General features: G+C 53.0%; 4 protein-coding genes and 1 non-coding gene across 5 annotated transcripts; 3 read left to right on the top strand and 2 right to left on the bottom strand.

Moving 5' to 3' along the window:
* Positions 1 to 1,830: 1,830 nt before the first annotated feature.
* Positions 1,831 to 11,305, bottom strand: TGME49_291620 (hypothetical protein). The gene is made up of 7 exons (XM_018782145.1): positions 9,382 to 11,305; positions 7,312 to 8,542; positions 5,867 to 6,526; positions 4,863 to 5,309; positions 4,393 to 4,466; positions 3,599 to 3,784; positions 1,831 to 3,171 (listed from the first exon to the last, which is right to left on the bottom strand). Exons 1-7 carry the CDS (start codon positions 10,686 to 10,688, stop codon positions 2,613 to 2,615), a joined length of 4,464 nt encoding a protein of 1,487 aa, XP_018636469.1. The 5' UTR covers positions 10,689 to 11,305; the 3' UTR covers positions 1,831 to 2,612.
* Positions 11,306 to 11,339: 34 nt separating this feature from the next.
* TGME49_291600 (gamma interferon inducible lysosomal thiol reductase (GILT) protein) lies at positions 11,340 to 19,471 on the top strand. The gene is made up of 7 exons (XM_018782144.1): positions 11,340 to 12,733; positions 14,062 to 14,226; positions 14,982 to 15,017; positions 15,783 to 15,823; positions 16,213 to 16,681; positions 17,116 to 17,199; positions 17,435 to 19,471. Exons 1-7 carry the CDS (start codon positions 12,605 to 12,607, stop codon positions 17,651 to 17,653), a joined length of 1,143 nt encoding a protein of 380 aa, XP_018636468.1. The 5' UTR covers positions 11,340 to 12,604; the 3' UTR covers positions 17,654 to 19,471.
* Positions 18,912 to 25,662, bottom strand: TGME49_291590 (hypothetical protein). Its single transcript, XM_002368470.2, has 5 exons — positions 24,448 to 25,662; positions 23,045 to 23,820; positions 21,871 to 22,057; positions 21,214 to 21,327; positions 18,912 to 20,831 (listed from the first exon to the last, which is right to left on the bottom strand). Exons 1-5 carry the CDS (start codon positions 25,310 to 25,312, stop codon positions 19,594 to 19,596), a joined length of 3,180 nt encoding a protein of 1,059 aa, XP_002368511.1. The 5' UTR covers positions 25,313 to 25,662; the 3' UTR covers positions 18,912 to 19,593.
* Positions 25,402 to 26,016, top strand: TGME49_291580 (hypothetical protein; the record flags this gene model as incomplete). The annotated part of the gene is made up of 1 exon (XM_002368469.1): positions 25,402 to 26,016. One exon carries the CDS (start codon positions 25,402 to 25,404, stop codon positions 26,014 to 26,016), a length of 615 nt encoding a protein of 204 aa, XP_002368510.1.
* Positions 26,017 to 26,249: 233 nt separating this feature from the next.
* Positions 26,250 to 26,329, top strand: TGME49_291370. The gene has a single exon. It is a non-coding gene; the product is annotated as a tRNA-Leu (tRNA).
* Positions 26,330 to 26,523: the final 194 nt, after the last annotated feature.

The following is a 26,523-nucleotide window of genomic DNA, read 5'->3' as shown; positions in this document are numbered from 1 at the left end:
ATCCGCCCAGCACTCCCACATAATGCAACCTAGAAACAACGAACTTGACAAGCATCACTGGATTTTCGAAGACAAACGGGAGACATGCCGCATCTGTACAAACGCTCTTGGTCACCAATGAGGCTAGTGTGGCATCAAAAGCATCGGAACATGCACGCAAAAGACGTTCCTGCGTACCAGTACCTCTAAGCACATACACCAGGCTACCGTAGAATTTGTAGAACTCTCGTTAGCGGCGAAAGAAAGTTGCTAGTCAGATGCCAGTATTATCAGTACCCTCGTGCTGGGAGTGTGAAGCTCTGAGACAGCATTCTTTCGAAGCTTTTTCTGGGGAGGTATACTTCTTGCAGTAGTAAGAAGCCGTCTATATGCAGTCGCAGCGGTAAAACTGTTGGAACTATTGCAGCGTTTATGACTCAATTCATCTGAATGCAGAATGAAGACGCATGTGCCAATGCAAACATTTATTCCAGCTTTTCGAGTTTACATGCAGGCATGAATAGGACGAAACACAACAATCCGAAAACCACCAGAGGAGAAACTTCAAAGGCCCTCATTTTGTTTAACAGACGAACAATTCAGTGACAGAACCTACAGGCTGCGTTCCGTTGCTGCTTTGGAACAAAAGCGTATAAGAAAGAAACATACACTTCGGGTCTCAGTTGTTGACACGAGACACGTACCAATGAAAGTCCAGCGCCGCTGCGCGTCGAATGCACATTACAAGGTACCGTCTTCATGCAGCTCGCTGTAGGACGCCCTGCTGAATAATGAGAAACAGCGAATCTAACGTTACCAGCTTCGATCGGTGAAAAAACCCCACTGAGAGGGGTGAGAGCAAAAATAATATACCTAGGAATGCCAGACAACGACACTGCCCCCCAGTTACAAGGTCGGCGCTTCCGGAATTGTGCGTGGGTTCATACCCAGGCGTTGTCGTCAACTCGCAAGAAAGGTGAGAGTAAGACACTGTTTAACAACAACCAATTCGACAGTTGTAAATTTGGGGTGTCTGACGATTTTCTCGAATCTGGTGACTGTTTCGGGTCACGCTGTGGCATTCGAACCAGTCTTAAGTTTATCCCGGGCGTAGCTTTGCAGTGTGCGCTGCAGGGGAAAGAGAGGTGGTGTTGCAGAGAGAAGCCTACTACCACCTTCAGCGGAGAATACCAGGGAGACTGTCGTATGTCTACACCAGCATGTTCATTCATAGCAGCTGAGTTTCTGTGATGCTTAATCCACTTGTAGTTTCACGGACTGTGCTGGCTCCGGTGTCGCTTCACGCTAAAACGTTAACAGGCTACCAAAACGTTCGTGCGGTTTCGAAGTCCCAGCATTTTCAACTTGTTTGGTAGAAACAACAGAATCTTCCTTCCGGTAGGCTCGCTACTACAGAATGTCAAAAGCGTTTCTCAACCTTCTCGGTTGAGATCGGAATGCGAAGCATACAAGTACGTATGTGTACTTGCACGAATTCATTTGTGGATTTCTACACGTGTGAAGCACGTACTTTTTTACCGTAAGTACACGCCGACTACGAAACGCCTTTCCCTGCCTCAGTGACACCCAGAAGACACCAAGCCATCGTGAGAGGACGATTTCTTGAGATGGCTAACGGACGCGGCCGCTGTATTACAGTACTTGAGTGTGTCCGGAAAGGAATGTACCTGTGCGTGTATCCTTGATCATTGACCTCCGTGTTCTGGCGTAAAGAAGTGATTCCACGGAACGAACTTTTCCCCCTTCCAAGCTTGTGCTGCTGTGGTATTCAAGCCGTTACGGGGGTGTTTTGATAATCTGTTAACTACCTTTTTTCCATGTCGCTTTTCTGGCGTAATTCATCTCCTTCAGCGTCCACCACGGGACAGCCTGCTCTGACAAACAGTCTCCTGCTGTTCCAAACAAATGCACTGCCTTCCTCCGGTAAAACAAACACCGCGACAGTTTTCCTTTTTCATTGTTTCCCTGCTGTTCCGCAGGCCGCCTTCCTATGACGCTTCCCCTGTAGCTCTCACGTGGTGCCCTCAGCTGTAACGAACAGTGCATCCGCGTAGACAGACCCTGTCGTTTTTCACACGTACACGCCTGCAGCTGCAGCTGAGGAAAGTGACTAGATGCTTCCACTTGTTCCGGCTAGCTGACTAGAATCCGTTGACTGAAAGGTACATCTACGAGACTCCAACGCAGAAGCTTGCCCTCCGGTAGATGACTCTTCGCGTTTCGTAAACGGCGACAACAGCTCCGTACACTCAGAAATCCATTGATGATGTATTCAGGTGTCTGTGCACCGCACCCGCACACCCGTGGACGAACCGAAAGCCCTCCTAGAAGATCAGTTTCGTCTCACAAATTCACCGTGTTCGGCCATCCAAAACCTGAAAAAGCGACTTCAGAGACGAACAGTCCCACCCCGTCAAACCGGGACAGAGATGGTGCGGAGTCTCTCAGGAAACATTGACCTCTGTGCTGGAGACTCTATTTTAAAGCTCCCCTTTTGCTGTGCCTGTTGCGTTTTTCCGCCGTTTCGTTTGTCCAACATTTTTCTTTCTGTGTGAGTATCTTCCTCACGGGATTCGTCGATTCACAAGTTTTTCCTATTTTTACCAAAGTTTTCACGCATCTGCACGGAAGAGGACGACTTCACTGCAGGCCTCGGAATCGGAGAGCGGCGAACAGCCTTCGTCGGCGCTTCTGTCCACCCCTGTGCCGCAAACCCCCGCCTTGTCTGTTTGCGATGTCCGGCTGGTCAGTCGAGTACATCCCGAACTCAGTAAGACCATCTTTTTCCCTTTTTCCTCTTGCTCCCCCTTCTTCAGACTCGAGTCGGAATGTGCCATTCCCTCACTGGTGAGAGCTCGGCTTCTCTCTCCACTCGCCAGCGTCACAGGCACTTCGTTTTCCTTCAGAACACCGGGGGGTCGTTTCGCCTCCTCTCCCCGTTCCCTTTCCGCCTCCGCCGAGGACTGTAAATCCATCCCGTTGATCAACGTCGTCCTCTCGGTCTGGCCTCCCTTCTTTGCGTGAGAGTTACCACTTGAATTCTCTTCTTGCATCGGCGAGGCGCGATGCCTGTCTCCATGTCCCGGCGTCGGGGCGGCTGAAGAAGGGTGCGGTGAAGCAGGGAGGGACCCTTTGTCCTCCGGCGACGCGCCCTGTGTTTTCAGAATCCGCCTGGAAAGAAACAACGTCCACACATTTCAGACTGAGGGAACTGAGGCAACCTCCCCTCCACACCGCGCGGTCTGCGACGCAACGCCATCGCCTTCACCGGCGTCTGCTTCCCAGGGACCCCCGCGCGCAGAACCGAAGAACACCAGGAACGCGGTAAACTCCCGAACCACAGAAACGTCCCCAGCCGCCGTCACCAACGTCTCTACACCCCAATGCTGACATATATTTCGACACCCGCCCACTTCGACCCTGTGTGGGGTCTGCACCTCTGGAAGCAAAGCTCCACACCACCGTCGAGGAGACGTCTTCCCTTCAGTTCGATACACCGCAAGGCCCCAAAATAAAGGCGAAGCTGCTCCGTCCCAGAAACGAACAAGAGCGCCGTCTAACCACACTCGCCCGTTTCTTCCCCGCGTTCATCGCCTACTCAAAGTCATCTGCCAAGGTGGCAAGATCTGTGCGGAGGCGAATGTTCTCCAGAAGCGTCTCCTCCACCATTTTCTGCATTTCCTCGACAGAGAGAGAAGAATGGCCCGCGCCTCCCACGGCCTCGGCGGCAGCCGCGGCTAGGCGCTTCCACCCGGAGGACGACGAAGAGGCCGGCACAGGCCCTCTGAGGCGCAGATGGAGAAGCAGAAAATGCAGCCGAATGAAGTGCGGCAAGAGGATGACCGCGTTGCGAGATAGGCAACTGAAGCGCGAAGAGAACAGCCGGCGACCGTCCGCGACGCACGAACACATTGAGACCGAATGAGAATGCGGAAACACAAAAGAACGCTTCCCAACGAGGTGTACAGACACCCGGACAGGGGACGAAGGCCAGCAGGTTCTGCGAGTCTGAGCCGCCGGGAAAAGCAGAATACGAGACGCGTAAAACTGGAGGAAAAACGCGTGAACAGAAAGACACTTTCGACCGTGGCGCTTCCGACAACAGAGGTGGAGAAAAAGAAGAGACACAGACGATACATCAACATGTGCTCAGTTGTTTTGACATCGACATTCCCCGTCCTGCGACAACTTGGACAGCTCGGAAACGGAGTGCCGATATCCACACTGAATTCAGGGTGAAGGGCAGAGAGAAAAAACAACAGAGGCTCCCTGGAACAACAGAACAGACATTGATGTCTATCTACGTTTCTCCTACACTTCCGCCAGAGTACACGGAATCACCGAAGTCTGTACGGACGCGGAAAATCTAAGACACAAGCGAAGAAAGCTTACCTAAACGTTTCTTCCTTCAGAGCGTATTTCTTCACAAGGAAGGCAATGATCTCCGCCTTCCTTGTGACGTCGTCCTGGAAGGAAAGACTCAGGACAAGCGCCGGCATTGAGAACAGGAAGAAAACAGCTAGCACAGCTACCTTCTGCATCATCACTATATAGCACTTGTAGGAAGCCGACACCCTACACACACCAAATCTATCTATCTATCTATCTGTCTATCTATCTACCTCAATATACACACCTGTCGATACACACACCCTCGCACATATATATAGATAGACATATCTGCATCTCCATACATAAACTTACATATGCAGGTAGCCGTATGCCTCACTTTGTGGGGATAAAAGAGACACGCAGAGACAGGCATCACAGAGCACGTCTCGTTGGAAGCTCTTTGCATGCATGCACGAAACCATTTCCGTGGAAACGGCTTCCTCAAAAGGCCGTCGTCGCGTTGACTTTACCTGCAATAGAGTTTGCGCGACCGAGAGCTGATTGAATTCTTCTTTCAAGCTTTCGTACGCGTCGTGGAGTTCTCGTAGAGCCGCTTGAGAAGCAGGCGTGGAGTCGGGAGAGATGTCTTGAGAGGCCTCAGTTCCTTTCTGTCTCTCTGCGGAATCAAGTGTCGCTTCGCGCTTCGCCACACCCCACAGAGGACTGCTGTCTCCTGTGCCTCGATGGAGACCGGCCTGAGGACTGCATGCGTCCCGTGCGCCGGCCTCCTGCCGACGAACGCCGCAAGGAGATGGGGGAGAAAGCCGCTGCCGCGAGGAAGGCGAGGCGTTCGATCGCGAATAACGATACGAAGACTCTGGAAATGCATCCTCCCCCACAGACTGTTGACGCTGGTGCAGTTCCAACACCTGCTGTTCGAGAGCTTCTGCCATCAGGCGTTGACACTCTGCTTCGGCCTGCAGAGAGAAGAGCCGCAGAGAGAGAAGACTGAAAATAGAGAAAAAGACAGAAGAACGCGTCAAAAGGGGAGACCAAGACAGGTAGAAGGTGAGAACTCCAAGCGACAAGAAACACACCAGACTGGCTACAGCTACAAACGAGATTCAACGACGGGGAGACACACACGAGAGAGGGCCCGGGTCCGCGAGGAAAAGGACAGGCGAATCGCGATTGAAGCACGAACCTCCTATCGTAGCTTCAGGCTCGATCTCTGACCTCGCAAGACGGAGAAGAAAGCATGCATGCAGCTGTGGCAAGAGAGGAATGGAAGCACGAGCCGGTCTGTTTCAATCGCGGATGCGCTGGCGTCACTGCAACGCTCGCCGAAAAATCCAAATGAAACAACTGAAAGAACCGCATGAAGAGAGGACGAAAACAGGGGGGCATGAGCCCCACCAATGACCTTTACAAATACACGCAGACACAAGAAAGCCGAGACAACACGCCGAGAAAACGAGTCTCCTGTCCCTTTCTTGTTTCTTCACAGAGCACACGCATATTCCTGTCAGCTCACCTTCTCTCGTTTCGCCTTCTCTTTGACGCACAAACGTTTGAGGTCCTGGAGTTGCTGCTGCTGTCGGCGCCTCTCGCAGGAGTCGCGCGCCTTCAAAGAATCAAGCTCGAATTCCAGCAGTTTGACTTTCCTCATCAGTTCTTCTTTTTCATCCCCCCCCTGTTCTGCTGTTCTGCAAAGAGTTGCCGCATGCGCATCCTTCGCCGTCGGGACCTCGACGAAATCAGGATCTTTCCCTTTCGTCGCTTTATCCTCCATGTTTTCCTTGTTCTCCCTGTTGTGTGTTCTCTCGCCTTCTTCACCTTCAGTACCTTCTTCCTCTTGGACCCGGCAGGGAGAAGACAAACGACTGTTGCTCGCTGCTTCCACCATGCTGGAGCGCGTGCGAGTTTCGACTCTGCTTCCACTTTCCTCGACCTCGACTGTCGCTTGAACGCCCACTGACACCACAGTTGTCAGTTTTTTTCGACTCAGCTCTCGCTCTTCGTCTCTCCCCCCGCCTTCTCCTGCGTTACAATCCTGAAACGCTTCTGCTTCGCTTGAGACGGCAGCAGCTGTCTCCTTTGGAGAGGCGGCACGAGACAATTGAGAGAGCTCCTCGAGCTTTGCATCGCGAGCGTCGAGAGCCCTTCGAAGGCTTGCGACCTCCTCCTCGAGGACCTGCAAACAACACCGAATTCACACTGCAAGTCAAAACGGTCTCGTGCAGGTGCATCTACCTTTTCATGCAAATCGAGAAAGACGTCGAATCCAGATCTTGATACAGAGTCGAATCCTACAGACGCCAGGCAAGTCACACACGCGAAATCACCACAGATATACATACATATATATATATATACATATGTATATAGCGTATATAAAAATAAATACTTCAAAGTATATACATATATATATATATATATATGTATAGGTGCATGTCCATGGAGTTAGGTGAATTCTCAATGAGCCGCTTGGAAATACATTTGAGGCAAACGCGAATGATCTCGTTGCGTTTTGAAAGGACGGCTGACGCTCGGCACAGAACTCGTGGAGCAGCTGCCGGCCTCCCTCTTGTCCGTGGTGTGAAGCGAGACTGGGTGTCCAACTTCTCATTGGAATCCCTGTCCCCCACGGCTTTAAAAAACCTTCGTTTCCCCCGACTTCTGATGGATTTTCACGAACTCCTTTCAGTGCATTCACGCGCCTCCACCGTATCTCAGAAAACGTAGACGTTTTCGACTCTGAATCACACCGGACTGCTTCAGTACTCTTTCTGAGGAGTGTCGCCATCAACTCCCCTCCTCCTCTTTGTTCGAGCGTTTGAAGCTTTTTCTCACTTGCACGGACCCCACTTTCCCTTTTTCCAGTTCACGCTCCACTGTCCCCCGAATCTGCGAACTACAGCAGTGTCGGCGAATCTCCCTGTGCCTGGAAAACAGACTCTTTCAGTTGTGGAGTCTCACTCGCTGTCGATCACTGGCCTGACTGCAGGTCCTCGCCAGGTCCTGCAGGTGACACTTGAGGTCGAAACATTCGGCCGCGGCGGCGGCGAGCTCCTCGAGTTCCCTTTCGTGATCGGCAGACAATCCGCCTCCGCTTCTCTCTTCTTCTCTTGCTCGCGCCTTTCTCTCCTCTTCTTCTCGTGCTCGCGCCTCTCTCTCCTCTTCTTCTCGTGCTCGCGCCTCTCTCTCCTCTTCTCTCTCGCGCTCTTGAAGGCTGCGTTCCTCGGCCTCCGTTTTGAGGGCAGTCAGCTGGAGCGTGAGTTGCAGGAGCTGCTTCCCCTGGCGATCGTTGGTGTCTCGCAGCCGGTCTAACTCGAATTGCTGCTTCTGAATCTTTTCGAGCAAACGCAATGTCTCTTCTCTCTGCTCCACACTCACACACCCTCCAGAGCACCGCAGATGGGCGCTCGCGTTCGACGCAGTTGTCGAGCCTGGAACGCTCCCCTCGGAGTCCTCAGTGGACTCGCCTGGTCTCTCCGCGGCCCGGTCGGTTCTTCCTTTCCTCTCGTTCGTTCTCTCCGGTGTGCTCGCTGCCTCTCCCGGGCTTATCCCTCCGTCATGCGCAGCCCACAGAGCCTTGCGCAGACTGCATTTCCTCTTTCGCCGCGTGGAGAGTTGCAGCGCAACCATCTGTTCGACCAGAGCGCGGAGTTTCTCAGCAAGGGTTCGATCTTCGTAGAGAGCGACAGCTGCGGCAGCAGCGACTGCGCCGACGTCGGCGCTCCACTCTGGCGCGTTTCGAGGCCTCGAATCGCCGCTCGAGTCCCCGCTGCCAGAAGCACTCTGAGAAAACGAGCTCTGAAGAGAGGAAGTCTGCGACGTCTGCCAAGACCGATACGCCGCCTCCGTGGCTGTGAGAGCGGCAGACGCAGCAGCCGCAGCTGCGGCAGAACAAACAGACTCAAAAATCTCTTCTTGAAGGGCACGAACTTTCTCTCTTGTCTCCTCCGTCGGACGCTCGTCTTGCTGTTCTTCGTCGTCTTCTTGGTCTTCATCTTCTTCTCGTTCTTTGTCTTCTCTGTCGTCGCCTGCTGCAGCTTCTTCTTCCTTCGCTGAGGCAAGAGTCGCCGCTGGGGCGGAGGAGCGCGAAATCGAGGACGGCGAACATCCTTTTTTGTTCTCAGTGGCATTTTGAGGAGAAGGCAAGCAGCTCATCTGAGCAAGAACCTCGTGGTACGTCCGGACTTGCTGTCTAAACACACGAAAAAGAACCTCGCAACGGCACAACAGAACAAATGATGTTTCAAATCAATCTTCTTCTGAAGAAAAAGACGAGAGCATAAAACTGCTAAAAATAGGGAAACCATGAGTACAGACACCCAATATACCACGACTGCAGACAACGATCCCAAGTGTATGAACCGTACATATATATGTACATATATATATATATATATATATATATATATATTGAAAAAGCAAGTGGACCATATATATGAACACAAAATGCCTACGATTGACGAATAGATAAGTATGAACAATACGAGTAACGAATATACACGAGTATAGAGAAACTGCCATTTAAGCGACGCGGATGAACAGAGGTCACACACAAGATACACTGCGAAGGAACTGAGATGCAATCCCTCCTCGACAGATGGGCCGGACGAAACTTCAGACACTGCGAGAAGACCTCCGCCCTCGCTGGCGAGAAGCGGAAGAGACTCTTCTGCTTTGCGGCTTTTCTTCTCTGTAAAAGCGCCGGACTGCGAGGAAGCAGAAGAGAGAGGAGCAGACTCCACGAGGGAGAGCGTCGAAAGCCACGGTACCGGCGAAGGAGAGTACGAAATACACGACGGTTAGAAAAGGCGCGGAGATGGGAGACGCAAAACGAAACAACGAGAAGAAGAGCAGGGAAGAATGACATTCATGAAGAAGGAGACTGAACACAGACAGCCAGAGCAGCCAGCGACCTCACTGCAAAGAAGCAAGCCTGACAAGGTCGAAACAATCGATCTGGCTACGAAGATGCCATCATACTTGTATCCACCTGTACAGCAGTAGATGTCTCTCCTGTTTTCGCCAGCTCACCTTAGAGCCTCGACCTCGTGTCGCAGTTCTTCCTCACTCATCTCTCTTCCTCGCGTTTCTTGCGAGACGTTTCTTCCTTCCTCGCCTCTCTCAGGCCAGTTCCTGACTTCCCCCCTTTCGTCGCTTCCTCCTCTCTCGTCTACACATCTGGCATCTTCTCTGCTTCCCCTTTTCCTGCTCTCTTCGTTCACACAGGCACTGCATGCGTCGTCTGTCTCGATGGTCCCCTTCCGCTCGCTGCAAGCGCCTGCCCTCTGGCTTCTCCCCTCACCCTTGTCGCGAGGGAAGGGCGCAAAGACCGTCGGTTCGCCCACAGTGACGAGCGCGGCGCGAGCAGCTGCATGCGCTGCGGCTTCGGCCGCTGCCTTTCCACCGGTGCCGATTTTCTTTCCGAAGTTCCACAGGAGGCTGCTCGCTGAAGAGAGGAATTGAGAGTCTGCGGTCTTCTCTGGCTGCTGCTCGCGCAGCGCAAAGCGCGCCTGCGCAGGCAGAGAAGACGACGACGCAGAAGAGGGAGAAGCCGAAGAAGGCGAAGATGACGGAGGAGAAGAAGACGGAGAAGAGGAACGAGAGGCGACGCGCGGGGCACACTGCTTCTCCGGAAAGAGAAAGAGAGAGGAAAAGTGAGGGAGAGCAGAAGAACTGACCTTCGGAGAGAGAGGAATCTGAGAGGAAGAGAGAGGAGAAAGAGAAGAAGAGAGAGAAGGAGAGAGAGAAGGAGAGAGAGAAGTCGCTAGTGGCTGGTGAGGCTCAGACAGAGGCGAAGGAGGCGGAACTTCCTGCCGCGGGCACCGAGACAAGGTGTGACCGAGGCTGGGGCGCGTAAACGGAGACAGAGAAGAAGTCGGAGAAGAGGAAGAGGAAGGCGACGAAGAAGAGGAAGAAGAGGAAGAAGAGGAAGGCGACGAAGAAGAGGAAGAAGAGGAAGAAGAGGAAGGCGACGAAGAAGAGGAAGAAGAGGAAGAAAAGGAAGGAGACGAAGGAGGGGAAGATGAATGATACGACTCTACATTTATTTCTTCCTGGGTAAAGCGGGAAGTGGGCGGAGGTTCTTCAGAGCTCACATGCCCAGAAGACGATGGAGAGACTAAAGGCAGTGCATACAACTCTGCACACGAGGAAGAGGAGACGACGGAGGCTGAAGAAGGAGACGAAGAAGTTGCGGACGAGGAAAGCGCTTCCTCATCGCCGCAGAGCATCTGCATAGACAGAGAGCCTTGAAAAGCATTGCGCGAGCGCGAAGCTTCAGAAGGCTCGACAGCCTCGTCTCTGAACGTCGAAGAAAGCTCCTGCTCCTCGTCCTCCATGACAGGAGCAACTGAGGGGAGGAAAGAGAAGGGGGAAGAGCCGGCGCGAAGGCGCGAGAACCTCGCTTTCAGCAGAGGCAGAGCGGCAGTCCACGCTCTCTACGCGAAGGCGACAATCACGAGGTTCTGAGACTTTTGGAAGATATCGAAGGCGAAAAACACAGAGTGAAGCAGAGGCAACGAGAGCAGCGGAGAAGCTTGACAGGGGCAGAGACTTGTTCCAGGAAAGGTGGAGCAAGAGACGAAGGAAAAGAGGTGGAGGACGAGAAAGAACGAAGCAAATCGAGCGACAGCGAGAGGAGGAACGTAGGACGACGCGGCGAAGGAAAGGAGTACACGAGGGAAGAGAAAAGAGAAGAAAAAGGAGAAGAAAAAAGAGAAGAAAAAGGAGAAGAAAAAAGAAAAGAGAGAAGAGAGCAATTGTAGAAGGAGAAAAGGAGAACAGTAGTTGACTACATGAAGGGGAAAAAAGGAACGCAAAGAGACAAAGAGCGGACGATGTAGCGCAGGCGCCTTCCGCAAAAAGCATCGAGAGGAGAGGAAGCTGGCACACTCTTTCTCGAACGCTTTGAAACGTTTTTCCAGAAAGGTTCGCGTCCTTGCCTTGCGTAAAAGGGAGAAAACTCGAAAGAACGAGAGCATATGCCATCGCCGTTCTCGTGTTTCCCTGTGCTTCTCTTTCGCGCGGATCGTCGCGCTGGACGGGCACCGTCTCTGTCAATTTGCTGTTTCCTCCACTTTTGCGTCGTTCGCGTATTATCTTTAACGGCGAATCTACACCCTTGGTGCGCCTTTTCTTTTGGCCTCCTTTCTTTCCGAGCAACTGAGGCGACGTTTTGAAGGCAATCTGGGTGTCTTCCCTCGGGCATGGCTCTCAGGCCTCGCGAGACGAAACGAGCTGGAACTTGTGCTTGCGCCGCGACAGCGCCGATTTCCGGCTCCCGTGGTGTCGAGGCAGAGTTTCTTCCTCACACCTGCATCGAAGGCTGGAGCGAATTCCCCGGCCACCATGTCCAGGCGACGTTTGTACCATCCCTGGCGTTTCACAGAAGAAAAAAAGGCCTCTCGAACGGACATTTCCGTCCCTGCGCCCCGCTCTCGGCGGTTTGCGTCCCTGCTCCGAGTTTCTCGAGTGAGGCAGTGAAAAGGCATTCGTTTCAGTCCTTCTCGTCTGCGCAATTATCCGCCAGACTCGTCGGCTTCTTCGAAAACCTTCTTTTCAGACGGGCGCGGAGGCGTTCCTGGGAGTCGCGACCGGCGCTTGACACTGCGGAGAGCTGCGTTCGATCCGACAGAGGGGTCGCACACACTCTCCTTTTTACACGAAAACGCTCGCGAAACACGGGAGCGGGGAAAGTTCTGCCGAAAAGAGCTGACTGCCCGAGGCGGGAGGGGGACCAGCGTTCGCTCGAGGCTGGAAAAAAAGAAAGACACTTGCAGACGCTCGTGAGAACGCTGCTTCGACAGAGAGGACGCCAGCGGCGCTGTACTCGCGAGTCCTTCTTCGCCGTTTCGCCGTGTGAAGAGAAAGCTGGAAAAAGTTTGTGTCAATCCTGCGGACTGACGATCGGCTTCGCGACACAAAGCGCGGGAGTTGACCCAGGCTGACAAGCTCCGTCTGTTTTTTGTGTACGGTGTGAACCTTCGTGTAACAGTCCGCAGTTCGAGTTGAGATGAGACCTCGACTCCGTCGCTAGTTTTGAGCGCGAACAATTCCGACTTTTGGGGGTTGAGCGTCGCTCTTTCGCGACGACGAGGGTGTTTTGACGCAAGTTGCGCGTTTGTGTCTCCAGTTTTTTGCGTTTCGTATCGACTCTCGCGAGAGCTCCAGAACGCGCGAACACAGGCCGCCGACTCTCGCCTCCTTGACATTCTTCTGCTTCTTTTCAAGAGCCCGGCGACACCGTCACTTCACGATGGCTGACATCCGGACTTGTGCGGAGGCGTTTTTTGCTTTTTTCCTTGCCGTTTCCCTGCCTTTTTGCGGATCCGCAAGCGGAGCCACAGCCCAGAATTCAGTGAAGGTCGACATCCTCTACGAATCGGTAGGTGATCGAGGAACTGGACGAAAAAGCGAGGCGGCCCGACGCAGGCAGAACACCGAAAACAGAGAGGCTCTTCTCGAAATACGCGACGGCTTCTTTTTTTTTGGGGGTGCACGCACACCTGAAGATCCGTCCAGAGTGAACTTCGTTTTCGTCTCTTTTTGCCTTGTTTTCAAAGATACTTCTGCACCAAGTCAAGTTACACAGTGTACGGCAAGGACCGGACTTCAGGAGTTCCCGTTTTCAGAGAAAGACTCCCGAAACGCGCCAATGTGTGAACTGCGGATGACGCTGCGACGCGGATTCAGCTGACGACGAAGCCAAAACTGAAATCGAAACCGCATCCAGGACCATTTCTTTTTTTCAAAGACACTGCCCGAATCGAGAAACTTTTCCAGGAAGCTCCTTGCCACCAAAAGCTAATCTCCTTCACTGGGATATTTCACGCACATCTGCATATATATACAAATGTCTAGGTATACATATATATATATATATATATTTATATATATGTAGATATATATGTATGTATATGTATATATATATATATGTAGATATATATGTATATATATATGTAGATATATATGTATATATATATGTAGATATATATGGATATATATATGTAGATATATATGTAGATATATATGTAGATATATAAACACATATTCATATACAGACATGTGAACATATGCACATATATGTACATACGTATACACATGCATATATATATATATATATATATATGTATGTATGCATTTATACATATATACACGTTATATATATATATATATATATATATATATATATATATATATATATATATATATATATGTATCCATGTGCGTCTATAAACTTATATGGGCATAGATGTACGTGTATATTTAGTAAAGACACAAAAGGATGGTTGAAAGGTGGATGCGCTTTTCGCGTTCCTCTCGAATCGAGCGCAGAAATGCTACTCCTCAACAGCAGGCAAAGAACGCTCTGCATGAGAGAATTCTTAAACACTCGCAGCGCTGGCGTCGAGGCCGTTTCCTGTCTCCAGCCCTGTTGAGGAGTTTCCATCTCTTTGTATCTCAACGTACTTGCACAACATCCGTTTCTCACGCATTTTCTTGCGGCTGCCTGCGTGAGAGCACCTTCTCTGCATGCCCGAATGGCGGAGGAGGAAGTCGGAGACAAGCGCCGCCGCATTCGCGTCTTTCTCTGCCGAGAGAAACAGCAGAGCGCTTTCTCGTCCCAGGAGGTAGATGTACACGGCGCACCGTGGAGGCGAAAACTCTGTTTCCTTGCATTGTGTGCGTTTTTTTCCTTTTTTTGTCCGACAGAAATGTCCTTTCTGCTTCTCGTGGCTGAAGGAGGAACTGCACCCTGCTGTCGAGCACCTCGGCGATGATGTCCTCCGAAAAGCGAACATCGTTTTCGATCCCCTGCCCTTCGGCAACGCGAAGGAAATCCCTGATGGAAAAGGAGGTTTTTCCTTCGAGTGTCAGGTAACCGCGCGTGCAGCCTGTTGTCCTCTTTCTGCAGATCCGTCTTTGAACTCTTCTCCCCTGTCTGCTTCATCTCAATCTCTCTGTGCCTTTCTGCCTCGACCTCTGTCTGCCTTTGTGTGTAAATCTACACTTGCCTGTGCCTATCTGTCTGGGGACTGCTGTACCTGCGTATGAGGCCATCGGTGCCTGTTTTCCGCTCTCCTCTCGACCTGTTCCTCTCTACTTCCATATATCTATTTCTGTCCATCTTTCGACCTATCTCTGTATCTTCATCTATATTTGAATATCTATATTTCTATCTATATTTTCATATATACATATATATGGCAATCTGTCTACATCATTTTATGCTTTTACATATATATATATATATATATATATATATGAATGTATATATGTATATATATATATATATATGTCTGTATCTGTATACGTACATATACATGTTCGTGTATATATATATATATATGTTTGTATATATGTTTGTATATATGTTTGTATACCCATCGAGTGAGAGGCGCACAAAGGCACGAGGATTTTTTTTCGGGGAGAGTCTGGGGGGCAGGATGCCTGTTTCGGTTGCTCGCTTCCCTTGACGTCTGGCGAAGCATCTCGGCCTTCACTTCAGCTTCCCTGCCTTCCTCGCAGAGGCCGCGCAGACAGTAGATCGCGCATGCGCTTCAACGCGAGAAGTCTCACTCGATTCCGCAAGAGAGTAGCGCATTGCTTTCATGTTTTCTTCCTCTTTTCAGCATGGACAGTCGGAGTGCTACTTGAACAAAGTGGAGGTAAGCCTCGTTCTGCAGAGAGAAGCGGGCAGACCTCCCTTGCTCCTTAGCCGATACGAAAGGGCATTCTCTTTACTCAACGCAGACGTAGACTACGGCAGACATATGCAAATCTAGATCACTCCGTACTTTGATGTTAACTCATGGACAGGTGCAATAGCCTTATATTCATAATTAAAGTATTCTGTATTCGCTCTCCGCCGTTTTTACAGTGACGAAAACATATACATATCCATGCATGCGTCTGTGTCGCTCGTATTACCTCTGCATGCGGCACTGCGCGGCCCCTCGCATGCATGCACAGAAGAGGCTGGCGACCTTCTGCGGTGAGGGATGCCGCGGTGTGAGTCCCTCGGATGCTTTCATGGACGCAGATACTCTTCAACACAATCGTGCATCTAGAAGGAAGCCAGTTGATATTCAGGCTCATGCACCCACATCTCCGTACACACATATGCCGTTCAACTGACATATGCACATATGTACATATATATATATATATGTATATATATATGTATATATGTATATATATATATATGTATATATGTATATACATATATGTATATATGTATATACATATATGTATATATGTATATATATATATATATATATGTATGTAAGTACGCGCGTGTCTGTACAGCGCGAACGAGAAGCGTCTATGCTGTTGCATGCGCGAGGCGCATGCATGAGTCCGCGGTCAAATCGCGGCAGGAGACAGAGCGACGAGTTCGAGTTTTTGAGAACTGCATGCGTTTTTGCGCGTAGGCTTGCGGCCTGAGCATCATCGGCCGCGAACAAGTGAAGGCGTGAGAGAGGAAACACGAAGGGCCTCCGGGGGAGCCAGTGGCCGAGGAAGCGAACGAAAAGGAGACTTGCATGCGTTTTTTGGAAGCGGGAAATGCGTTGAAAGTGTGGAGCACGGTGGACTTTAGAAAGGGCATTCAGGGAAGGAAAACGAGCTCTGTGTGTGGCGCAATGAGTTCTGTTGCCCCCCGCTCCTGGTGCTCTGTAGCCGTCCAGAAAGAGACTCGGTGTCGTCTCGTCTTTGCATCCGCATATCGATTTTACCCTCTCCGTTCTTTGCTTCCGAACTGGAACTTCGCTCTCTCTCCCGCCTCGCCTTCCAACTGGCGCTGTCTCGTCTGGTCTGCCCTGGTTCATCTTTTCTCCGCCTGCGTCTCCTTTTTTGCGGCAGATGGTCGGAATGGCTCTTGTGCGTGGAGGCGGCGTCTGCCTTTCCTCCGGAGCTTCGCGTTTCCGCGCCCCCGGTTTCCTCGCCGCTTCTGGGGCAACATCTTCTGCTTCTCTCTCGCTTTTCGCGCCAACTTCGCTCGACGTCCGCTGTGCCTGCACCCTCCGCAGCGGCCTGGGTGGCCTCGCTCTCCCCTGCTCAGCGCGAGGAAATTGCAGATACTCTCCGGGCGTCTCGACAGCTTGCGCGAGACACCGACGCAGGTACGGTGAACGGCGGCCCAAGCGCCGGCGAGAACGAAGCAGAAGCAGAAGGCCAAGCAGACGAACGGACAGAAGAAGGAGCGAAAGGAGATCACGAACTTGCTGAGCGTTTGAAGGACAGTCAATACAACTGGCTGCTGTGTCCGGTCCCTACGGACAACATGTTTAGAGACATCCTCGCGATTCTGGCCTGCGCCGAGACGGCAGAGGTGAGATGTAAAAACCGTGAATTCTCGAAACAAAACCTGCAATGTCGGCTTTCCTCTCTGAACATCTGTAACTCGAGTCGAGGTCTAACTGGTACTCGCGTGAGAGTCTGTCTGCGCTCTGGAAACGACCTCTCTGGACTTCCCCTCTGTCTGGCCTGCGGACCCGTTTAATGGGGATCGCTGGCAAGTCACGCGTTTTCTTCTTCTTCTTTCTCCTCTTTGAACGAATCTTCTTCTCCTCTCTCGACTCTTCGCGTTTGTGCTTCGTTCGTCTCGCCTGAGTCGGCCGTCTGTTCGTTGGTCCTGCGATTCCGCTCTCCGCCGCCGGCATATGGTAGCGTCGCGCCGGCTCCTTTCCCTCCTTGCTTTTTCCTCTGCTGTCTGCGGCTTCACTGTTCCCTCTGTTCCGGTCTCCGCCGACCGTTGCCTCTCAGGGGGACAAGTTGGTGCATGCAGTGGCTGCTCGCACCGGCGCCCACGACTACGTTCCATGGGTCCGAGTCAATGGAGAGCATTCGGTGAGTCGAGAGGCGCAGCGCGTTGCAGAGCAAGCTTCGAGGACTCTGCGGCGCTGGATGGAAGGGACAGCGCGCGCGCTAACTTCTGGCGAAGGGAGAGATTCGTTGTGTCGTCCTGCGGGAGAGCACAGCGCCTGGAATGATGGGGGGCGACAACACAGCAGAGAGCGAGGGAATCGACAGAGGCTGGAGGCCGCGTTTGATGGAGACGTTGTGTTTGTCTCTGTTTCCGCAGGAGGCGGCAGAGAACTCGCTGAGATGCGCACTGTGCCGCGCTGTAGATCTCTCACACGTTCCGGAGAAAATGCAGGAGTGGTGCAAGCAAGAAGAAGACGCCTGCATGCAACGCAGCAGCAACGGCCGTTGCTTCCGAGCAGACTCCGTCACGCTTTCTCTTGCCTCTGAGGAGACGCGCGACGCCAGGCTGCGGGTCAGGCGACAGCGGGAGGCGTAGAGAGTTTTGCTCGAACGCGACCGCTGGGGCGCGCGCCGGCTCCCGAGAGGCTGGGAAAAAAAGGACGCAAGTCGAGTCTCGTGGATCAAGATCGAACGCCCGTCCAGCAGACGAGAAGCGTCGGGGGTCAAGAGCCTGAAGGGTGACCAGGCAGTCTGAAGACCTGAAGACGCGCCAAATCAGTTTGGGAACGCGCAGACAGAGGCTGCGGAGAAGCACGAAGAATACAGGGAGGAGGGAGAACGCGCAAGTGCAGCGTGACCGTCTTTCTCCTTTTTTGTTTCAGTGAGAAAAATGGAGCTCGTGAGGCGTCCGAAAGGGCCAGCAGCGGATGGGATGCTCTCCACCAAGAGACGCAGGGATGGCGACAGAGAAACGAGGGAGAGGCAGCGCGCTGGACTGAGCAAAGACGCGTACGCTGCCGTCCCAACGAATTCCAGTTCAGACACGATGGATGCAGGATCCGCCAGGAAACGCTTCTTCGGGAGACTGGCCGTTACACACCATGAAATGGATTCGTAGGTTTTTCTGTGCGCAACTGCAAGTGCGTTCTGCAGCTCCTGCTTTTGGAGAAAGGGTAGTTTCGTTCTCTGAAACGTCTCGCGACGAGACGAAGGAAGCAGCTCGCGAAGACAGTCCAGAGTCCACTGCGACCCACTCTGGAGTGTGTTGTGCGCGTTCCTGAAACTCCTGGAAATCGGTTTAGGAAGACTGGCGAAAAGATCGAAATGCCGATGTCTGCCACTGGCAACGTCGTGGACGAGGCGAAGCGCGCAAAGGGCGCGATTCGACGTTTTGCCTACGGAAACAGAAACGACGCGTTTTTCGGTTTTTCTCGGAACATAAAAAAAAGAGGTGCCTTCTGTCTCGCCGTTCACCAGTGTGTGTTGTGTTCATACACCCCAGAGGCCGAGGGCCAGGGCAAGCAAGGCCGCCTGCCTGGTTCAAGGCCGCAGGCGTCTCGCGTTGTTTCGAACTCCGCCAGAAGACGTCGCCAGAAGACGTCGAGACTGAAACGAATTGTCAACTCAGACGTGATCCGGCATGCGCCGGCCTCTGGCATAGAGACACCGTGTGGGCTGCTCTCTGAAAAACAAAGCGACTGCACTCGCTGCTGTCTGAACTCCCCCCCTCAGTAACGGCACCACCGCGTCGCGCCTCAGAGCAACGAAACTGCAAACCTGCGCCTGCCTTCGCGCCTCTGTGCGTCGGCGGACTTGTCTCGAGGCCGAGAGAGTGAAACGAACGCAAGGGTGGAGCCGAGAGAGCGAGCAGAAACATGAAAAGGATTGAGAAATGTTCGTTTCGGACGGAGCGACGGAGACAGAAGAAAAGCCGAGGAACTGAAAGTCCGACGTGAACGCGCCAGAGGTGCGAAGAACTCGTGTGACGTCAAATACCAATTGGACGGGGAAAAGCTCAAGCGCGACAGAGTGAACGAGCAAAAGGCTCTTTGGACACAAAGCTCCGCATGCACAGATGCTTGCACACTGAAAAAAACAGGAAACCCAACGAGACGTCCGCGGCACCAACCGATGCATGCAGCCTTTGAAGCTCACAGACCAAGCAGCAAAAACGAGACGACCGCGACGCACTCGCCCGGCTCTCCAGACGGCTGCGCAAAGCCCCGAGCAACGCCAGGCACGGCGACCTTACGCAGCTACGCTCATATACGCATACACGAAAACAAGAACAGACAGATCCACACACTGTCACTATATCGCTGCATGCAGATGATGCGAATGTGCATTCGCTTTTCGTAGAGAAATGCCCATAGATTGCCAAGGAGACACGCATGGCACCCAGAAAGACTGCGACGCGCATGCGTTCCACACACTCCAGGACGCAAACGAGGAAGACCCAGCGCAGGCAGGGGAGATATCCACAGCGATGAATGCCGCAGTTCACAACGCAGCGCAGCCGCCTGCGCGGGTGCCTTTTCAATGCCTCCCCGCACATATGAAGAGGTGGAGAGGCAGGTCCTTGATGCGGCACTCTTCGGAGCAGTACGCGACGAAGCCGCATGCAGGACATGCCGAGAAAGCGAGCTTCGCCTCTGCGGCGAGACCCGCAGTACACGCAGAAGCCAGCCCAGTTTCGGTGCATGCATCGACGGCCTCTGGGGAAGCATCCGACGCCGCTTCTGCCGGCGCAGAAACAGTGGGAGAGGCGACAGCGGGAGAGGAGGCAGTTGGCAAGGAGGAGACAGATGCCGGGGATGGGACTGAGGATTCTGGGGGTTGGTCGTTTTCCGTTTCTTCTTGAGGAGGCGTGAGAGTTTCGACAGTCTCCTCAGGGCGACAGACATCTGGGGCAGGCGCCGCTTCTTTCTCGTCCGTCTCCGCTCGAGTTTCCTTTGTCTGTGCCTCGACTTTTGCGTTTTTGAGTTGCTCCTTCGCTCTGTGTTTCCTCTGACCAGCTTTGAATCGGCTGTCTCTTCCGCGCTTCCCGTGCTTCGCCTGGCTACGGAGACGCTCCCCGTCCCCCGTCGCTTCACCTCCGCTGGCGCAGCCGAGCTGGACGGCGCGGCACAGCCAGTGGGTGTGGACGCCAATGCATGCCAGCGCACACAGAAGCGACGGCGACAGTTCGAGACTGGTTTCTTTCTCCTTCGCAGCCTTCCTCTCCTTGCTCTCGCTCTCTTGCTCCTCACTCGCATCCTTCGCCTCCTCGTCTCTCTCTGTCGCTGCCGCTTCGACCTTCTTCGCTCCGCTCGCGTCCTCTTTCTCTCTGTGGCGCTCCCGCAGGTAGGCACACGACCGTTGCCAAATGACGGCGACTGCGTCCTGCCGGTCTGGCCGAAGGGAGCGCTCTTGGTTTTCAGCTGCGGCTTCTTCGCGACTCTGCTCTCGCGCGTCCGCTGCCCTCTGTCGCGCTGCCCGTCTCTTACGCAGTTCCTTCTGGGCTCGCTGGAGATGCGGCGACAGCGCCAGGCGTAGTTCGCGCGCAGCGTCCAGCTCGTCCTCCGCGCCTTTCTGGGCCTTCGGCGGCCGCCTGCGTCGCGCACTGCCGCTCTTCTCGGTCGCTTCCAACTCGCGCTGCATCTCTTCCTGCAGCTGCTTCAGTTGCTGCGCTTCGGCCTGCGCTTCAGGCGACAGAGGCGCGTCTGCCGCGAGTGGCGACTGGCAGAGCCGCAGAAAACGAACTGTGTTGTCCGACCGGAGACAGTACGCACAGCCTGCAAAGAGAGCGACGGCGGCGGAGAGGTGAAAACGAACGCAGCAGAAAGGAGTCGGCCAAGCCAGGACGCAGAGCGAGCAAAAGCGAGGGGAAGGAAGCAGAGAGGAAAGGGGAGAAAAGAAACAGACGGGAGTATATATATATATATATATATAAATATGTATATGTATATATATGTATCTATATGTATATATATGTATATGTATATATATGTATATGTATCTACATGTATATGTATATGTATATATATGTATATATACACACAGAAATACGTGGAAATGGAGATAGAGATATGTGTATGGGCGATTGGCAAACAGAAAAGGTAATTGCACATACAGCTGTTTGAGTTTTCGCGGGCAGCCTACAGTCGATTCTCTTACCTCCTTCGGAGCTGCTGGTGCCCCACATGCAGAGGGCTCCGATTTCTTCTCGCGCAACGACTTCGCTCCCGCGAATGCTTTTCGTCATGATCAACTCCCAAGCCGCATGTTCGCCTGAGAAGCCAACGCAGGCGCAGACGCAACTGCCTGAAAAGGACCCAGTCGAGGACCCAGTCCTTCCCCTCGGCTCTTCTGCTCTCTCGCCTTCTCCGTTCGTCTTCTCTCCTGTTCGTTAGACTCGCTCACTTCCCGGCTTCGTCCACTGCTGGACGAAACGGCTTCGCGAATCGCGGCGCCTGTCTCGGACTCGAGATGCCAGTGAGAGAACAGACTGGTGACTTGGCTTGGCCTCCGGCACAGGCGCTGCGTCCACGCCAGCCAGCTTACGTTCCCCTCCTTTCCTGTTTCTTTTTTTTTCTTAGAGGAGATGAACTGCACATGCACCTCGAAGAGTCAGTATAGATACCTAGCAAATCCAGAGCTGTTCGCAACCTTCCATTTTTCGGACTCGATGGCTTTTTGTCTCTTTCTGCTCCCTTCAACCGCCGTCGCGGGGCCGCACGGCTGTCTTCGCAGTCCTCGAATCGTTGCCTTTCTCTCCGCTCTTCTTTTGCGCTCTGGCGCCGCGCTTGGCCTCTCGTGGGCGTTTTCCCTCACCTTTGTTCCACGCAGTTTTCCAGAGTTCCTTGGCAGTACGCCACAGGAGAAACCACCCCAATTTGTTGCTCTGCAAGAGCGCGCAGCCTGCCGGAGACGCAGAGAGTTCCAAGATCACTTCGCAGACATGACGCGCTAGCTGCAAATTGCCGGTCGCCAAAAGCCGAAACTGCGGATCTGTCAGGGCCTAAGCAAAACACAAAAGCGCAGCCATGCGCCGCGACAGCAAACGGGTGGGCATCACTGAACTGTGCACGCACCAGAATCTTCGTAGACGCATGATATATATATATTATATATTTATATTTATATATATTTATATACATATATTTATATATATTTATATATATATATATATATTTATATATGCATATGTGTATGTATGTGTATGCATAAATAGATGCTTGCATGTTTGTGTTCGTGGGTGGTCAAGTGGAGACATGGCCCTCCAGTGGCGAGTGAAACGATTCACACGGACATGCAGATAGCCATGCCGACCTTTGTGTCGCACCCTGTGTCTCTTTACAAGTACATTCATCATTTTTGGCCCACAAGCATTCATAACAGCGTATGCTATGTACAAGTTGATGGAGCGACGAGGAAATGTGAAGACTCTCAGACACGAGAGAAAAGGTGAGAAGTCCTCTCCCTTGGGGGGACGAACGCCCGCGTCTGCAGGCGAGCACCACACAGAGACGGTGCATCCAGAGTCACCGACAGGAGAACGTTCGACGCATGGCCATGAATTAGCGACGCTCGAGACGGACTAAAAAACAGCTGTCGACTGCTAACCAGAAAATTCACACCCAAGCACAATCACCAGTCCAACGATAACAATACAGAGAAAACCATATATATATATATATGTATATATATGTATATATGTATATATATATATATATATGCGTGTGTGTGTGCTTATGCATATAAATATACTTATATATATATATATATATATATATGCACATGTGTGTACACAAACATATAACCATATATTTATGAAGACACATATGTGCATCCACATGTATTTATATATATATATATATATAAATATATATATATATATATATAAATATGGAGGAAAATGAATAGGTCGTCGCATGCATGTGTCACCACTGTTGGTGGGCGTCGGAGAAATAGAAGCGAGGAAGCGTCGGCGGTGTTGACGTCTTACTTTGAGGAGAACTTCAAGGTAGCAGCCGAGCAGCTGTTTATGTCTGTCGCCTTTCTCTCCGTTTGCCATGATTCTGTCTCTGAGTTTCTTCGTCTGTAAAACCAAGGGCACCGCGGGCGCGAGGAAGAAGAAGCCCAGTGCATTGATTCCTCGCGGGTCGACGGCTTGCTCTCGCAGACACAGATGCAGAAAAGTGATGATTGTGTCTCCAAACAGCTCCACCAGATCCTTCCGACTCGCATCACTCTTCCGCCCCCGCTCCTCATGTCCCTCCGAGATCGTGCGACTTCTCTCATCTCTTGTCTCTTCGCTCTTCTCCGTCATCTCTTCCTCGCACCCCTTCTCCTCCTCCTTCTCCTTCTCCTCCTTCTCCTTTTCCTCCTCCTCCTTCTCCTCCTCCGTCTCCGGCTGCTCTTTCTTCTCCTCCGTTGCCGCTCCGCAGCCTGTGGCGGCCAAATGGAGGAGCGCGCGAGCGACCGCGGCGGCGAGGAAGCCACCCTTCTTGGCGCAGAGGAGGAGGAGCGGCGGCAGTGCCCGGAGCAAGGCTCCGTTGGCGAAGAGCGAACGCGAAATCGGGACGCAGTGCTCGGAGGAGCAGAGACTTCCGAGGAGGTACAAGTGAGCAGCGGCTCGGTACAAGCGCTTCGCCTTGCTCGCGGACAGCGTAGAGAGTCCTGTCTTCACCACGACTGAGGGAGAAGAAGCGGGTGCCGAGGCCGGAGTCGCTCGAGAGGACTCGAGAGAGACAGGAGGAAGTCGACAGGAAGCATTTTCAGCTGCACACTCAACAGAGAGACGAGGCACTGAGCAGTGAGAGAAGAGGCGCGCGATTCGACCACTGAAGGAAAACGCAGGCAGGAAAAGAACCATGCAGGCGACCTGAGAAACGGAGGACGCAGCTTATACGTAACAGCGAGAGATACGCCAGCACCGAAAGGGCAGACTTCAAAGACGAAGATCCATGTTTCGCGCCGATGCTGTTGCTCGATGTCTGTGTTGCTTTCTTCTTTTTTCCGCTTTTACTGCATGCCCGGCTCTGCGCCGGCCCCCCATCGCTGTGTCCGTCCTTCTTCCCGGGTTGGGCGACGCACTGTTTCGAGGAAATGCGCCTGAGTCTCGCGCCTCCTTTTCTGTTCGGGACGAAGCAGGTCTACAGGCTGAGGTCCTTTGTTACGCTGGCCTTTTACAGACGCCGTCTTGCCCTCTCCAGTTGTCTCTTCCGCTCTCTTGGGCGTTTTTCGTGTCTCTGCCCTTTCTTGCCTTCTTGACTTCCTCGTTCCTTTTCTCTTTCCAACTACTCACCCCTCTGCTTCCCTCTTATTCTTCGCACGGCTTTCTTCTTCCCTTCGTTCTCTCTTTCGGTCTCCACCTCTCGCCTTCCTCTCCTGCTCTTTCTTGCCTACCTTTCAGCCGAGCTTCAAAGTGGTTGACGAAGTAGTCGTCCATCAAGGCCAGACAATTTGCTTCGACAACTCGGCCGAGAGCCTCGAGTTTCTCTTCTTCCGTCGCCTCTTCTTCCATCCCGGCGTTCCGTTGCCCTACCTTGTTGCTCCGCGACTTCGGAGAAACCTCGGGCCGCGACGTCGGAGAGAGTTGGGCGTCGGAAGGCGCGGCTCTTGAGCACCGGTCTTCCTCAAACGCCTCGCCGAGGACGCCCTCTGGCAGTAGGGAGGAAGCTTCTGCAATCATCTCAATTGCAGAGTGAAGCCACGAAGCGTCGCGGACCATCACAGTCGAAAACGCCAGTTGATAGTGCTGCGCCGCAAGCGCGGCCGAAGCCTCCTCGATACGACATGGCGCTGACGAAGGAGAAGAAGCAGAAGAAGGAGAAGACGCAGAAGAAGCGGTGTTTCCCATCGCCTCTTGGAGGAGGGGAAGCCAGCCAGGAACCCAGTGGAGAGAGGAGGCGTCGTTTTCCTTGGAGTCTGGAATCTCCTTTTCGGGTGAGTGTGCGCCTGGCTCTTTGTTTGTCTCTTTCTCTGCAGAGCAGGTCGCCTGCGTCGCGGCGGTCGCAGCGAGGAGAGGCGGCAGGGGGGCTTGGCTTGCTCCTTCGTCTGGAACGGAGACAGAAGACGGCGGAATTTGGTGAAGGAACTGGAGCAGCAGATCCTGGGAATCCACGCGTTTGCATCTTCTCTGCGTGTCGAGACACTCCTTTTCGAGGCTCTTCCAGAAGCGCGAAAGGTCGTCGAGGTTCAGGGAAACCAGCTCCTCGACCGCAGGCGAGAGAGCAGGAGAGGCGGCGGAAGACCCGCCGCGGTCCGCCATGTTTCTAGCAGAAAATCGCTGACGTTGGTCGAAGCAGCAAGGGAAGAGAGACCGGTTTAGTGTGCTGTCAAGACACCTCAAGAAGGCGCATGCGCCGTCGCATGTGCGTGGGAAGCGGCCTGCCAGTCGAGAGCCAACGGCGAGAGGAGCAGCAGAGACGCGAGAGAGGCGAAAAAGGAAGCGAGGGAAGGGAGAAGAATGCGAAGAAAGCTCAGCGACAACGTGAGCCCCGAGAAAAACTCGCGTCTGCCGAGAGAAACCGAGGGTCGACTGCTGGCTGCCCTGGTGTCAAAACGCGTACATGCGCGAAACGTTTCGCGGGCGATCCTCGTCGAATCCGCACAGCCCCCCATGTTCAGTCCCCAGGAAACGAACAGGACTCGACCACTTGGCAGCTCGATCCTCACGGAGGCGCCAGATGCACAGAGCACGGTGTACACCAAAATATGACGCAGCTGCGATTCATCCGGTCGGCTTCTCCCATTCTTCAGCGCCTCGCCCAAGAAAAACAACGCGTCCGGAAGAGTGACACAGTTCCTTCTCGCTCTCGACAGAGGGGCAGACTAGTCCGTTTCCGGGCGGTCGAGCTCCAGCGCTGCCGACGACGAGACACCCGAAAGAAAAAAGTAACGCTGTCCACATGGCCATCTGCAGAGAGAGATAGAGAGAGAGGACAACGATTGAAGTCCGAGAGAGACGCTTAGGCAGCCACAGCGAGCGGAGACGGCGCGGGCGTTGGTGGTCTCGGCGCGCGAGTCTCCGGCGTTGCCCGGGGGGTGCCTATCAAACTGGAGTTTGTATGCGAATCGCAAGCAGGCCTCCAGCGGAGAAGGCTCACACTGACAAGGGAAAAAACAGCAAAGGAGCTGTGAGCTGTTGAGAGAAAATGGAAAAATGGAAACAGGGTGTACAGGCAACTTGTCCGGTGGGCGCTGTCGGCAGAATGGCCGAGTGGTCTAAGGCGCTGCGTTAAGGCCGCAGTCCGAAAGGGCGTGGGTTCGAACCCCACTTCTGTCATCTTTTTCTCTTCTCCAATTTACTCTACATTTTACTCATTCCTGGTTCTTCTCCTTCTTATGTTTGCGCACGCGCTTCTTCGCCACAAGAGAACGCAATTCTTTCAGTTCCTCTCCTCCGCCCCTGTGTCTCCGGTTGGGTCCTTCCCTGTCCGGATCCACCTGTTCCCGTCATCAGGCTCAGACTGTCCAGAA

The sequence above is a fragment of the Toxoplasma gondii genome, chromosome IX, assembly GCF_000006565.2.
Source record: "Toxoplasma gondii ME49 chromosome IX, whole genome shotgun sequence".
Lineage (NCBI taxonomy): Eukaryota > Apicomplexa > Conoidasida > Eucoccidiorida > Sarcocystidae > Toxoplasma > Toxoplasma gondii.
Note: the sequence above shows the minus strand (reverse complement) of the source record. Positions and strands in the feature narration are given on the sequence as shown.

Bases quoted from the DNA above. Each gene is read 5' to 3' on its own strand.
- TGME49_291620 (XM_018782145.1), bottom strand. From the start codon at position 10,688: ATGGAGGACGAGGAGCAGGAGCTTTCTTCGACGTTCAGAGACGAGGCT. The intron at 8,543-9,381 runs GTGAGCTGGCGA...TCGTGTGTTTAG, and splicing joins CACGAGGTCGAGGCTCTAAG to ACAGCAAGTCCGGACGTACC. The intron at 3,172-3,598 runs GTAGGCGATGAA...GTTTCTTTCCAG, and splicing joins ACCTTGGCAGATGACTTTGA to GCGGATTCTGAAAACACAGG.
- TGME49_291600 (XM_018782144.1), top strand. From the start codon at position 12,605: ATGGCTGACATCCGGACTTGTGCGGAGGCGTTTTTTGCTTTTTTCCTT. The intron at 16,682-17,115 runs GTGAGATGTAAA...GTTGCCTCTCAG, and splicing joins CCTGCGCCGAGACGGCAGAG to GGGGACAAGTTGGTGCATGC. The intron at 17,200-17,434 runs GTGAGTCGAGAG...CTGTTTCCGCAG, and splicing joins GAGTCAATGGAGAGCATTCG to GAGGCGGCAGAGAACTCGCT.
- TGME49_291590 (XM_002368470.2), bottom strand. From the start codon at position 25,312: ATGGCGGACCGCGGCGGGTCTTCCGCCGCCTCTCCTGCTCTCTCGCCT. The intron at 22,058-23,044 runs GTAAGACGTCAA...TGTTTTGCTTAG, and splicing joins ACCTTGAAGTTCTCCTCAAA to GCCCTGACAGATCCGCAGTT. The intron at 21,328-21,870 runs GTGAGGGAAAAC...TTGGCTTCTCAG, and splicing joins GAAAACTGCGTGGAACAAAG to GCGAACATGCGGCTTGGGAG.